The 14,670-nt window shown below is 38.7% G+C and overlaps 1 protein-coding gene across 7 annotated transcripts in view; it reads left to right on the top strand.

Moving 5' to 3' along the window:
* The window catches only part of zc3h11a (zinc finger CCCH-type containing 11A), a 37,194-nt gene that overhangs the window by 8,857 nt on the left and 13,667 nt on the right, over positions 1-14,670 (top strand). For all 7 annotated transcript variants that reach the window (XM_008109666.3, XM_008109664.3, XM_062978512.1 and 4 more), the window contains 4 exons: positions 4,705-4,828; positions 8,554-8,748; positions 10,716-10,838; positions 12,424-12,504. In XM_008109666.3, coding sequence (XP_008107873.2) covers positions 4,705-4,828; positions 8,554-8,748; positions 10,716-10,838; positions 12,424-12,504 — 523 coding nt within the window. The remainder of the gene's footprint in view (positions 1-4,704; positions 4,829-8,553; positions 8,749-10,715; positions 10,839-12,423; positions 12,505-14,670) is intronic.

Here is a 14,670-nt window from a genome sequence, read left to right as displayed (position 1 = left end):
ATAATTGCTGCCATTGGGGGTGGGATGTGCTTCCAGAACAATTGTCTCACAGTGAAGGAAGTTGCAGTTAGTGGCTTGGATCTAGCAATATTCTGCCAGTGAGATTGAAACAATTGGTACATTGGATTTCTATTTCCTATGCAATTCTGCTTGAAGAATAATGTTTGAATTAGGTGGTTACAACTGATCTGCAACAATTACTGCCAGTAGCTCTCACTGTCTAACACTGCACACTTGAGCACCTACTTAGTAAAATAGTGAGTGACTTGCATAGGCAAGAAACAAGTTAACGATGAAAAATGGATGTGCATAATCTAAGAGCTGTTCGATTTTAAACAACTTGTACTGAAAAGTTTTTAATACCACATATTCTTTACTGTAGATAATTTATCAGAATGAGTCAGGATTTGAAATAATAAAAGAATTAATGGAGAATGAGGAACAGGTGAAAAATAACTAACCAGCATCCAGAGTGCCCTATGATTGATCAGAATGTCTTTTCACTCAGGCTCCATGCATACTATGCTGGAGAGATCCTAACCTCCCATTTTTTTGGTGAGACAGGGAAAGTATTTGTTGCATATGCAGAACATTATGTGCAGATCTTGGATTCTAGCCATCACTGGACCCCACTCAATTGGATAACTATCGGCCTATTTCCAATCTCCCCTTTTTGGGCAAGGTCGTGGAACGTGTGGTGGCCGCACAACTCCAGGCATTCTTGTTAGATACCGATTATCTGGATCCGGCAGTCTGGCTTCAGGCCGGGGCATGGTACCGAGACAGCCTTGGTCGCCTTAGTCGATGATTACGCCGGGCACTGGACAGGGGGAGTGTGTCCCTGCTGGTTCTGCTGGACCTCTGAGCGGCCTTCGATACCGTTGACCACGGTATCCTTCTGGGGCGCCTTGCCGGGATGGGGCTCGGGGGTACTGCTTTGCAGTGGCTCTGGTCCTTTCTGGAGGGTCGTTCCCAGATGGTGTCATTGGGGGACACCTGCTTGGCCCCACAACCCTTGTCTTGTGGGGTCCCGCAGGGCTCTGTATTGTCTCCCATGTTGTTTAACATCTACATGAAGCCGTTGGGAGAGATCATCCGGAGTTTCGGGGTGTGGTGTCATCTGTACACAGATGATGTCCAGCTCTGTCACTCCTTCCCACCTGTCACTAAGGAGGCTGTTCAGGTCCTGAACCGGTGTCTGGCCGCTGTGTCGAACTGGATGAGGGCTAACAAATTGAAATTGAATCCAGTCAAGACAGAGGTCCTCCTGGTCAGTCGCAGGGCTGAACAGGGAATAGGGTTACAGCCTGTGCTGGACGGGGTCGCACTCCCCCTGAAGACACAGGTTCGCAGTCTGGGGGTTCTCCTGGACTCATCGCTGAGCCTAGAGCCCCAGGTCTCGGCGGTGGCCAGGGGAGCCTTTGCACAACTAAGACTTGTGCGCCAGCTGCGCCCGTTCCTTGGGAGGTCTGACTTGGCCACGGTGGTCCATGCTCTGGTTACAGCTCGTTTGGACTACTGCAACGCGCTCTACGTGGGGTTGCCTTTGAAGACGGCCCGGAAGCTCCAACTGGTACAACGGGCGGCAGCCAGATTAATAACTGGGGCAGCTTACAGGGAGCGCACAACCCCCCTGCTAAGCCAGCTCCACTGGCTGCCAATATGCTACCGAGCCCAATTCAAAGTGCTGGTCTTGACCTATAAAGCCCTAAACGGTTCTGGCCCAATCTACTTGTCCGAACGTATCTCCTCCTATGAACCAGTAAGATCACTAAGATCATCTGGAGAGGCCCTGCTCTCGGTCCCACCTGTCTCACAGGCGCGGCTGGTGGGAACGAGGGACAGGGCCTTCTCAGTGGTGGCTCCCCGGCTGTGGAACACCCTCCCTGGAGATATCCGACAGGCTCCTACCCTGCTGGGATTCAGAAGGGCCGTGAAAACATGGTTATGCGCCCAAGCTTTTGATGAGTAAATGGCAAAGTTGACATGGACTGGTTTAAGGATGTAGAATGAGGATCGCAGACGAATGGAATTAACTATATATACGCTTTTAAGGTTTTATAATGTGTTTTAATAATGTTATTAATAGATCTGTTATTATTTTGTTTTTATGATTGTATTTTGGGCATTAAATTTTGCCAATTTTTGTAAGGCGCCCTGAGTCCCCTCGGGTGAGAAGGGCGGGATATAAATGTTGTAAATAAATAAATAAATAAATAAATAGCTGTTTCTGTGAATCATTTTTCATAGGTGACTTTTCATTCATTAATTGATGAAATTTGTTAAACAGAGGAAACAGCATTTTGTTTTGAGTCCTGCTCCCGATCAGTTTCTTAGATTATAGCTTTTGATGAGTAAATGACAAAGTTGACATGGCCTGATTTAAGGATGTAGAATGAGGATCTCGGACAAATGGAATTAATTATATATACGTTTTTAAGGTTTTTATAAAGTGTTTTAACAATGTTATTAATGGATCTGTTTATATTGTTTTGTTTTTATGATTGCACTTCGGGCATTAAATTTTGCCAATTTTTGTAAGCCACCCTGAGTCCCCTTGGGTGAGAAGGGCGGGGTATAAATGTTGTAAATAAACAAAGAAATAAATCTATATATATAAAAGAGTGATGGCATCACGGCGACTGACAAAACAACAAAAGTACAGGCCCCCCAACCTCGAAATCTGACAACACAACCCATCATCCACGCCTCTAGGTTGATACAACAAAAAGAAAAGAAAAATAAAGTCCTAATTAGAGGGAGAGCAATAATTTTTTTATCCATTTGCTGCCAGTTTAGAGGGCTAATTTCTGCCCACTTGGTTGCCTAGCAACCGACTCAGCCAAAGGACAGCCAGGGTTCAGTTAGGAGACAGGCAGATTTAGGCCTCACTTAGACTTCTTCCACAGATTATCTAATTTGCACTGGATTATATGGCAGTGTAGACTCAAGGCCCTTCCACACAGCTATATAACCCATTTATAATCTTATATTATCTGCTTTGCAGTGGATTATCTTGACTCCACACTGCCATATAATCCACTTCAGTGTGCATTTTATACAGCTGTGAAGAAGGGGCCTCATATAATCCAGTTCTAAGAGATAATATAACATTATCAATATACAGTAGACTCTCACTTATCCAACATAAACAGGCCGGCAGGATAAGTGAATATGTTGGATAATAAGAAGGGATTCAGGAAAAGCCGTTTAAACATCAAATTAGGTAATTGTTATACAAATTAAGCACCAAAACATCATATTATACAACAAATTTGACAGAAAAAGTAGTTCCATGTGCAGTAATGCTATGTAGTAATTACACTAGAGTCTCACTTATCCAACACTCGCTTATCCAATGTTCTGGATTATCCAACGCATTTTTGTAGTCAATGCTTTCAATATATCATGATATTTTGGTGCTAAATTCATAAATATAGTAATTACTACATAGCATTACTGTGTATTGAACTACTTTTTCTGCCAAATTTGTTGTCTAACATGATGTTTTGGTGCTTAATTTGAAAAATCATAACTTAATTTGATGTTTAATAGGCTTATCCTTAATCCCTCCTTATTATCCAACATATTCGCTTATCCAACATTCTGCCAGCCCGTTTATGTTGGATAAGTGAGACTCTACTGTACTGTATTTACAAATTTACCACTAAAATATCACAATGAATTTAAAACACTGACTACAAAAACATTGATTATGAAAAGGCAGACTGCGTTGGATAATCCAGAACATTGTATAAGCGAATGTTGGATAAGTGAGATTCTACTTTAATATGAAATAATTACTGGGATAGAATAATGCAGAACAATATAATCTCTAATACCAGGACAGTAAATAAACAGGGGAATTCCACACAGGAAACAATCAGGGCCAGCTAACACCTCCCAACAAAGTATTCCCATCATCAAAATCCTCTGTTTTCTCAGGGCCACAGACAGTAGAAGCACATAAAATATCGCAAACAACACCACTCTGAAAACAAGGGAATTCCAGACAGGAAACAATCAGGGCCAGCTAACACCTCCCAACAAAAAATTCACTCAGGGAGGAAACAGCAAGGCTTTAAAGCTGCAAGGCCATTACATCCTAATCATTTTTCCTAATTGCAGCATTCATACTTGCCTCCAACAGACAAAAAAAAACAATCAGAAGTATTGTATATTCACAACCTTTAGGAAATAATATCCCCTGATGGCGCAGCGTGTTAAAGCGCTGAGCTGCTGAACTTCTGGACCGAAAGGCCGCAGGTTTGAATTGGGGAGCGGAAAAAGCCCCCACTGTTAGCTCCAGCTTCTGCCAACCCAGAAGTTCAAAAACATGCAAATGTGAGTGCATCAATAGGTACTGCTCCGGCGGGAAGGTAACGCCGCTCCATGCAGTCATCCCACATGACCTTGGAGGAGTCTACGGACAACGCCGGCTCTTCGGCTTAGAAATGGACATGAGCACCAACCCCCAGAATCAGACATGACTGGGCTTAATGTCAGGGGAAAATGTTTACCCTTTACCTTAACTACCACCAATTCCTCAATACTTTATTTCCCATACCACCATACTTCGCCACAGCAACGCGTGGCCGGGCACAGCTAGTAAATTATAAAAGTCTTATGTTGCTGATATATCGTGTTGCTGGTGTAAACTTTCAGGTCCTCCTAATTGACATTTTCATTCTGTTTCATTTTCAGAAAAAACGTAGTGAGATTCCATGTTATTGGGAAAAACAGCCATTGGGCTGTCAGAAGTTGAACTGTGCATTCCACCACACTAAAGGACGTTTTGTGGATGGACTTTTCCTACCTCCGAGCAAAAGTAAGTTGTGTTTTCATGACTGGAAAACGTCTCTGTGTTCAATCTTTTAAATTTCTTCTAAGTGCATTAAGGAAAATATACCTGGCTCCTTTGGTTTGTTTCTTTTCCCTCCAGCAAGAAAATTATGAAGGCATGAGCTGCTGTTCATAAAGTATCTAAAACAGCTAGGTGCAGCATAAAAATATTGTTAAACCAAGCAGTACCAAAGTTTGGAAATGATGTCATGTGGAAGCAGTTTCATAAAGCAAACTATTTCTGTTACAGAGTTCTCCTTAAGGTTCAAGTAACTTCGTATATCATATTAAAACTTAGTTTTTTAAAATGTCTTTTGGGGCAGTCATCTGTCTGTCTGTGGAACTGGCTCATAAAATGTCTTATCTCCAGGGTCCGATGGCCTCACAGCAAAATATTACAAAGTATTTTAGGAGAACTTAACTAAACCTCTACAAGCTATTATGAACTCACTAAAAGAAGGGAAAATACCTGAATCATGGAAAGATGCATATAAAACACTAATACCAAAGGAAGATAGAGACCCTATACAACCAAAGAATTATAGACCTATATCACTCTTGAACGCAGACTACAAACTCTTTATGTCTATCCTGGCAAACAGATAGAAAAATATCCTAAAGAGAACAATCTCAAAAGACCAAGCCGGCTTTTTACCGAATAGACAAATCAAATAGAATACAAGATGCCTTATCGATATAATCGAACTATTTGATAAACATTCCAGAAGGAAATTAGCAATACTCATTTTAGACATAGAAAAAGCGTTTTGACAGCTTAAACTGGGATTTTATGATGGAAGCTCTGCAAGCACATGATATGGGAGACCAATATATAAAAACAATAAGAACTATATACAAAGATCAATATGCACAGTTAATAATCAATGGGGAGAAAACACAAAGAATCGGAATAAGACGTGGCACCAGGCAAGGCTGTCCACTATCGCCACTTTTGTTTATTATGTGCATAGAGATGCTTATAAAACAAATAAATGGGAACAAGGAGATAAAAGGCCTTCGGGCAGCAGGAAAAGAATACAGGATTCGAGCCTTCGCCTTTGATATTGTCCTGACTCCAGAAAACCCCGATGACTCAAAGAAAGAATTAATTAATATCCTAACAAACTTCTCGGAATTAGCTGGGTTAAAGGTAAACAAAAAGAAAGTCAGTTTTTAACAAAGAACCTGATAGAATCGGAAAAACACAGAATTATTACATTGCACAGAAAGCCAAATACAGTACAGTCTCACTTATCCAAGCTAAACGGGCCGGCAGAAGCTTGGATAAGCGAATATCTTGGATAATAAGGAGGGATTAAGGAAAAGCCTATTAAACATCAAATTAGGTTATGATTTTACAAATTAATCCCCAAAACATCATGTTATACAACAAATTTGACAGAAAAAGCAGTTCAATACGCAGTAATGTTATGTTGTAATTACTGCATTTACAAATTTAGCACCAAAATATCATGATATATTGAAAACATTGACTATAAAAATGGCTTGGATAATCCAGAGGCTTGGATAAGTGAGACTCTACTGTACTTAGGAATAACCATTTCTAAGAAAAATTCAGGACTATTCAAAAATAATTATGAAAAGGAGTTGAGAGAGATAAAGAAAGAACTAGTGGAATGGGACAAATGAGGGATCTCCCTATTAGAGAGGATATCATCTATCAAAATGACAACACTACCAAAAATGTTATTTTTGTTTCAAAACATACTAATAATCAACAATGAAAAAATCTTTAAAATTTGGCAAAAAAATACCTCAAAATTTATTTGGGCTGGGAAAAAACCAAGTAAAAATGAAGATACTTAATGATGATAAAATAAGAGGCAGCTTATCTCTTCCAAATTTACAACTCTATTTTCATGCTAGCTGTTTGGACTGTATTGAAGGATGGATGACCCTAGAAGACAATGGGTTATTAGCTTTAGAAGGCATAAATCTCCCATTTGGATAGCATGCATATTTGGATATACAAAAGGCCAAACCAACAGGCATATTTAATTATCTAAACACCTGCAACAGATACAAAAAAAATAACACAAAAGACCCCAGCGTGTCCCCACATGAGGCATACTACAAAAGGGAGAACATCTTACAAGGGAAATTGTTAACTTATAGGGAACTGGTCCAGACCAACTTAGGAAACTCAGAAATGAAATCCCTAGAAGAACTGAGCCAAATGGGCCTTAAATGCAATTGGCTTCTATATAGAGAAATTTAAAGAACAACTTAGAACCTCGGGCTTCCAGACTGCAAAAACATGGTTTGATGTGGCGATGTTCCAGAAACCAAAAGGACTTACATCATATATATACAAAAATCTACTGACTTAGCACACAGAAGAGGAAGTAGTAAAGAACTCGATGGTTAGATGGGCTCAAAACATCATCCAAGAGATAAAAATGGCCCAATGGGGAAAAACATGGAAGAGAAGAATGAAGTACACAGCATGTCAAAACCTAAAAGAAAATATCTACATAATGCACTTGCGATCATATCCCCCTCCGGAGAGATTAGCGAAGATGTACAATTGCACCTATAAATGTGGGAAAGAAAAAGGCACATTTTACCACCTGTGGTGGTCATTCAACAAAGTAAACAACTACTGGAAACAGATTCATGTACATCTAGAAAAGATATTTAAAATGACACCACAAATGTACCTTTTGAACATGCGGGAAGAAGAACTGGAAAGGAAATTCAAAAGAATTTTGTTTTACGTGACAGTGGCAGCTCGGATAGTATACGATAGATATTGGAAAACCTCAGAGGTACCTCCCTTAGCAGAATTGGAACAATACATTACAGACTTGCTGATAATGAATAAAATAACTATACACTTAAGAGGAGAACCTTTAGAGAACTTTGTTAACAAATGGCAACCAATGATCCAATATCTCAATGTAAAATTAAGTTAAAAATGTACAAAGATGAAGCTAATAGACCGAAGGCAAGGAGGAAATGGATATTAATTTGGAGCCTATAATATCTTTATCTGTACTGTACAAATCGAAGACTGGGACCCCTTATTGAAAATATATTATCTGAGAAATGCTAATGAAAGACTAATAGATGAAAAGTATTGCACTGTATGCAACAAACACTCACAAATGTACGTATATTTGAATGAATTAAAATAAATAAATATATAAGCAAAAGAAATAAATTAATTAAATGTCTTATCAGACAAAGTTGTTTCCATACTGTTCTACATAATGCAGCTGTTTTGTTTTGTTTACACAAACAAAAAACCATCTTACTTCATTGTTTTCCTGGAAGCATCTGTCTGACCACCATCACAAGTCAGATTTATACATTAGTGGGGCTTTTACTTTTTCATATCAATAAAGATGAATTTTACCTAAAAAGAAGAAACAAGACCACTTTATCTTTGATGGTGTCAGTTCCAAATAGTAGTTGATAGATATATTGTGACTTCTAGAATTGTTGATGCTGATCAGAATCCATTCTTAACTATATTTTACAATCTGACAGTGTGTCAGATTCTTAATTACAAATAATGAGTTGAATAGTTGTTGCTTACAATAGCACCATTAAATTCATAGGATTTAAGTTAGTTATAACAATTAAAGTCTTATTGATTGCATTGAGTCTACAGTAAGCGTGGTTAAGTATGGTTCTAACTTCCTGGTTCTCTGCTTGTAGTTTATATCTCTTTCTGTTTCATTCAAGCTGCTATTCCAAATGCATTTGAGCCCCCAGAAGAGGAGCTGAAGATCTCAGTGCAGCAGAATAAACTTTCTGTTCAGTCCAATCCATCTCCCCAGATGCGTGGGGTAATGAAGGTAGATAGTTCTGAAAATGTACCAAGTCCCGCTCATCCACCAGTAGTTATCAATGCTGCAGATGATGACGAAGATGATGATGGTAAATAAAAATTAGTTCTCCTAAATAATTACATATTTTTATTGTTTATCTTAATAACTTTTTATTTAGTTGTACAGTGTTCCCTCACTTATAGTGGGGGTTAGGTTCCAGGACTACCCGCAAAAAGTGAAAATCCGTGAAGTAGGGACACTATATTTATTTTCATATTTATACATTTTAGTAGTTATGCACTAAGTCTTTATCAACCAAGCATGTGTTGATAAATCGTCTCCTCCTCCTCCTGTTGCTGCTTGGGCTCCTTTTCTCTCCCTTTGGCTTCTCCTTCCTCCCTTCCTTAGGCTGTAAATTGTATTTTTTATGATTTATAATAGCCTTTTAGAGTTTATTGAAAAACCGTGACACAGCGAATCCGCGAAAAGTGAACTGCGAAGTAGTGAGGGAACACTGTATTTTTGTACATAGCACTATGTATCATCTGGAAGTATTACTATTTATTGGTTACTGTGTCTTTTTATCCTGACATATCTAGTTTATAGCAATAATAATTTAAAAGGCCATGTATGTTAAACCATGTAACACTTTAAAAAAGACAATTCAAAATCAGTTGAATGTAATGGTTGAAATCTATTAAAATGTAAACCATAAGACTCATGCCTATTTTGATAATAAGACATTAATCTCTATAGAATTTAATAAATGTAGTATTTTAAGGCAGTGCTGGAATCACTCCAGTATTGTCTCCATTCAGGCTTCTAAGGGAAATGTAGTCTGTTACCAGAGTGCCAAAGCAAAGGATGCTTGCTTCTATGACTTCCCATAGGGCATTGCACCCACCAGTTGGACATGAAGGCCTTTCCAAGAGTCCTCATTTTTCAGGCAGGAATACATAGAAAGAGGTGCTCCTTTTAAAAAATCAAGGTCACAAGCCATATAGAACTGTAAACATTGCCTCTAGCACATTGAATTCAGACTAGATTACATTGCAGTACATGTAGCCCTCCATATACACAGAGTCTGGATCCATAGATCCAACCAACCATGGTTTGAAAATATTTGTTAAAAAGTCTTAAATCCAAACCTTGTTTTTGTCATTTTATATAAGGGTCATCATTTTACTATGTCATTATATATAATGAGAGAAATTCAACAGATTTTTATGTCCCGGGGGGGGGGGGGGGGGGTGTCTTGATACCAAAATCCAGTGTATACAATTGTCCAACTGCGCTTTAATAAGGAAGCTATTGAGGCTAAGTTATCCTTATCTAGAAAAACCTATTATTAAAAACATTTGTAATGAATAATGACAAAAATACTTTATTCCATGTTGTTGTGTGCCTTAAACTCATTTCCAACTTTTGGTGAGCCTAAATCTATCATGGAATTTCTTAGATTTGTTCAAAGCGCATTGGCTTGTGCCTTCCTCTAAGGTTCTTGGAATGTGACTTGCCCAAGGCCAATGGGTTTTCTTTGGACTCCAGATTGAGTCCCAGCAGTAAAACCATTACACTATTCTACACTCTATCCAGGAAAGGCTGCAATTAATGACAGATTATACAATAGATCCTTTACCAAGTTAATTGCCTAAATAGCTAAAGGCACCAGATCTCATTTGATTTTAGAAACTAGGCAATGTCATGCCATTTAGTACTTGCATGGGAGGGAAACATTAAGTGCTTTAGGCTGTATTTCAGAGGTTGGAACTGGCAAAACCACCTTTGAGTATTCCTTTCCTAAAAAAAAAAACAACTCCATGAAATTGTCCTGAATTGATAGATGACTTGAAGATACACACACATCCAAATCCTTTAAAGTACTTGCTTGATGTCATGATTCAGAGTTAACCTTCATCAAATGTGTGAGAAAATATAGATAAAATATCTGTAGGTTTATATATGCTGAACTATTTTAGTTTTCCTATGCACACTTGTAATTATATTCTACTGGATTAATTAGACTTACTTTTGAGTCAACAGATAGGCTCAAATTAACATTTTTTTTTCTTTCAGATCAATTGTCTGAAGAGAATGATGAAGCTAAAACGCCTCATCAGCAGTCTTCTCCAAAAGGTCATAATGGATTGCGAGTAGTTCCTACTCGAAAAACTATGACGATCACAAAGGAAGATAAAGGTAAGGACTATTGTGCTTGAGAGAAATAACCTGGATGATCCCTTAGGAAGAGATTAGCTTTGTTCATGCCTTCTAGCCCTCTTTTACCATTGCTTTTCCTCATGCTAAAATTTTGTGTCTAAAGAGAACGTCTTGTTTTGATGAAGCTTGTACATATTAAGCAGAATATTTTTTAAAATGTGGGGATTTAATCCTGCAGAGAATCTCAGTGGATACAACAGATGTTCCATTTCAGACATACTATTTTCACATGAGAAAAACTTGTATGCTTCCCTTCTTGAACATGCAGAACACAGGAGTGCGTACTGCTAATACATTGTTTGGTGTCTGATAAATCCATATCCAGCTTTGGATTTTGTTGCTTGTCCATCTGAGTGCAAAATTTAAATTTGAACTTCCTGTGATTTAAAATTTAATGCACGTGAAACTGAAAAATTGAGTTCTACAAGGACAGACATTGTGGGAAATCAATGTTGTGGAGCTGTATGAAAAGTTTAGAGCTGGCATAGGTTTAGAAGTCTGTTCTTGTTATCTGTTGTAGGTTAGTGTATTGTATTTTGAAACATTTTATTTTTGTGGGGAGGGGTAAAATATACTTCTGTTTTCTGTAATTTGTCTCTCTGTATATGTGTTTGATTGATTGGATTGATTGATTAGAGGTTTGTTTCTTTGAATAAAAATAAATATAAAAAAGAAAAGAAGTATGTTCTATGTCCACAAGAAGACTTGTTTGAAATTCCACATGAATGTTTTACACCCCCCTCAGGTGGTGTTGAACTATAACTCTGAGATCTCCTCAACATTGTCTGCATTGGCCAGGGCAACTGGTAGTTCTGGTTCTGCAATTTCTGGAGGGTTTAATATAATACCTACCTTTTATTAAAATGAGGTCTGCCTGCAAATTCCTAGGTCTTTTGCAGGCCTTAGAAACGTTTAAATAGGTGCTGTTTAAAATGGCATTTGTATATACACTCTTGTATATATGGCACTCCATACAGTCTTGCCGGCCACATGACCTTGGAGGTGTCTAAGAACAACGCTGGCTCTTCGGCTTAGAAATGGAGATGAGCACCAACCTGCAGAGTTGGACACGACTAAACTTAATGTGGGGAAAACCTTTACCTATATACACTCTTAAATGTAACTATTGTGTACCATCTTTTAGAGTGTTTTAGGAGATACAGGCAGTCCCCTAGTTAGGTTGAATTTTTATGAAAGTTGGAACAGGTACATTTTGTAAATGTAACTCCATTTACACACATACACACACACACACACACACTTTGGATAACATAATATGCATGGAAGTTTGCCTTCTCATTTATCCTTTGATTTCAAAAACACCTTCAATGTGAAATGGGATGGGCAGTGTATATCTCCCAAAACTAATAAAAATAGTATTCTGCTTGAGGTTGTTTAGATGATGGGATTGAACTAACATATTCCAGGCTGCAGACCCAGAGTGAAGAGAGGCCAGTATTTTATATCTATCTTTACACTTTCCCCCCTTAACATCCCTTGTTTGAAAGAAGCTATGTTTGTTCTTTCACATCACCTTTATATGTCAAATTGTTATATTTTCCAGGTGGTAGTTTGAATTTTGGGATCAAGACACTTGAGGAAATCAAGTCAAAGAAAATGAAAGAAAAATCAAAGCAGCAACCTAGTAAGTTCACTCTTTTCCTCTGGTGGTTTGGGTTATAATGAAGTCTTGTTTGAAAACCCAATTTGCTTGGTATTTGAGAGAGTATTCTAATTTGTTCATAAGAAGTTCAGTAGTCATGGGACAGTAATGAATTGTGCATGCTCCCCTATCGTGGCAGATCAGAAGGCTTATACCAGCATATTAAATGTGCACCTCAAACGTGAACTTGTCAGGTGCATGTAGGGAACAGTTATCCTCTTCTATAGTCCACATATTGCAAGATTGTTCTTAAGGAGTATTAATAATATCAACACTTTTAAACTCTCACTCATGCAATATTAGATGTGCATAACTTAGAGTAATCTTCTCTTCCTTTAGTGCCTCTTATGCATGCTTAAGAATTTCAGTCTTAATAGTTACTATATTGCGGTAATAATAATAATAATAATAATAATAATAATAATAATAATAATAATAATAAATTATTTTGTATCCCGCCTCCATCTCCCTAAGGGGACTCGGAGTGGCTTACATGGGGACGAGCCCAAAAATAATCAAATTAAAACGCATACATAAAACACATACATAAAACACATAAATCCATCTTCTGGCTAAAGAAATTCCACCACAAGCAAACAGCCATATACTGCAAATTAGGAACAGTTGACAGTTCAGTGATATTTTAAACAACCCCACATCTTTAACAGTTCATTTACTATAATATCAACCTATCAGACACTTTTGAAGTGACTGTTCACTTTTGAACAAGAATTATGGATTATTGTCAGCTCTCTGTAGTGCTTCAAGATCACTTAAGGCAAGCAATCAGCTGATGTTATCATATGACCCTCATTCACTTGTCCATTCTGACACTTTAGTAGCTCTTAAAAGGTATTAAACACACAAATGCATAAACGTAACAGAACTTGTGTCTCAGATTGAACCCTCAAAGCACTATAACTGCACATTTATATCTGAACAGGAAGCTAATTGAAAGGCTGTTTGTCCCATATGCATATGTAGTGGGACTGCGATAAAGTACAAAATTCTACAACAAGGTAAAGGAGATGGAAGAATTAATAGGGCAAAAATTGGAGTTGAACAAAAAGGATTTCTTACCCAGAAAGTATATAGGAAGGACAACATTAAAGACTGGGCTGATACTATAAAATATATGACAGCAACTGCCCAAGCAACTGTGGCGTTGGACTGGAAAGAACACAAAAAGTAGGAAGTCAAAAATGGTTTGACTATTTTGCGGATTTTATGCTCCAGGACTATATCTCCGAAAGAAGAACCAAATACTCAACAGGCCGAATTAGGAAGAAGTGGGATTCGAAATGGAGAATATTGATAGTCAGAGTAAAAAGGATATACAAAGAACTGAACTATATTATCTTCACGATTGATCAATTAAAATAATATCTGAACTAAGGAAATACTGTTCTTGGAGAGTGGGAGGGGAGAGGAGTAATACTGTTAGACACAGGTGGGAGATAAGTGTGGAATCAGTAATGTTAAGAAAATTAATTGAAAAACATTCTGTTTGTACTATGAAATTGTGACAAGGCCGGGACATGGGGAGTGTGTCCCTGCTGGTTCTGCTGGACCTCTCGGCGGCCTTCGATACTGTCGATCACGGTATCCTTCTGGGGCACCTTGCAGGGATGGGTCTCGGAGGTACTGTTTTGCAGTGGCTCCAGTCCTTCCTGGAGGGTTGTTCCCAGATGGTGTCATTGGGGGACACCTGCTCGGCCCCACAACCATTGTCTTGTGGGGTCCCGCAGGGCTCGGTACTGTCCCCCATGTTGTTCAACATATACATGAACCTGCTGGGAGAGATCATCAGGAGTTTCGGAGTACGGTGTCATCTGTATGCAGATGATATCCAGCTCTGTCACTCCTTTGCACCTGTCACTAAGGAGGCTGTCCAGGTCCTGAATCGGTGCTTGGCCGCTGTGTCGGATTGGATGAGGGCGAACAAATTGAAATTGAATCCAGACAAGACAGAGTTCCTCCTGGTCAGTCGTAGGGCCGAACAGGGTATAGGGTTACAGCCTGTGCTGGACGGGGTCGCACTCCCCCTGAAGACGCAGGTTTGCAGTCTGGGGGTTCTCCTGGACTCATCACTGAACCTGGAACCCCAGGTTCCAGCGGTGGAAGGGAAGCATTCACACAATTGAGACT

This window comes from Anolis carolinensis, chromosome 4 (genome assembly GCF_035594765.1).
Source record: "Anolis carolinensis isolate JA03-04 chromosome 4, rAnoCar3.1.pri, whole genome shotgun sequence".
NCBI lineage: Eukaryota > Metazoa > Chordata > Lepidosauria > Squamata > Dactyloidae > Anolis > Anolis carolinensis.
Note: the sequence above shows the minus strand (reverse complement) of the source record. Positions and strands in the feature narration are given on the sequence as shown.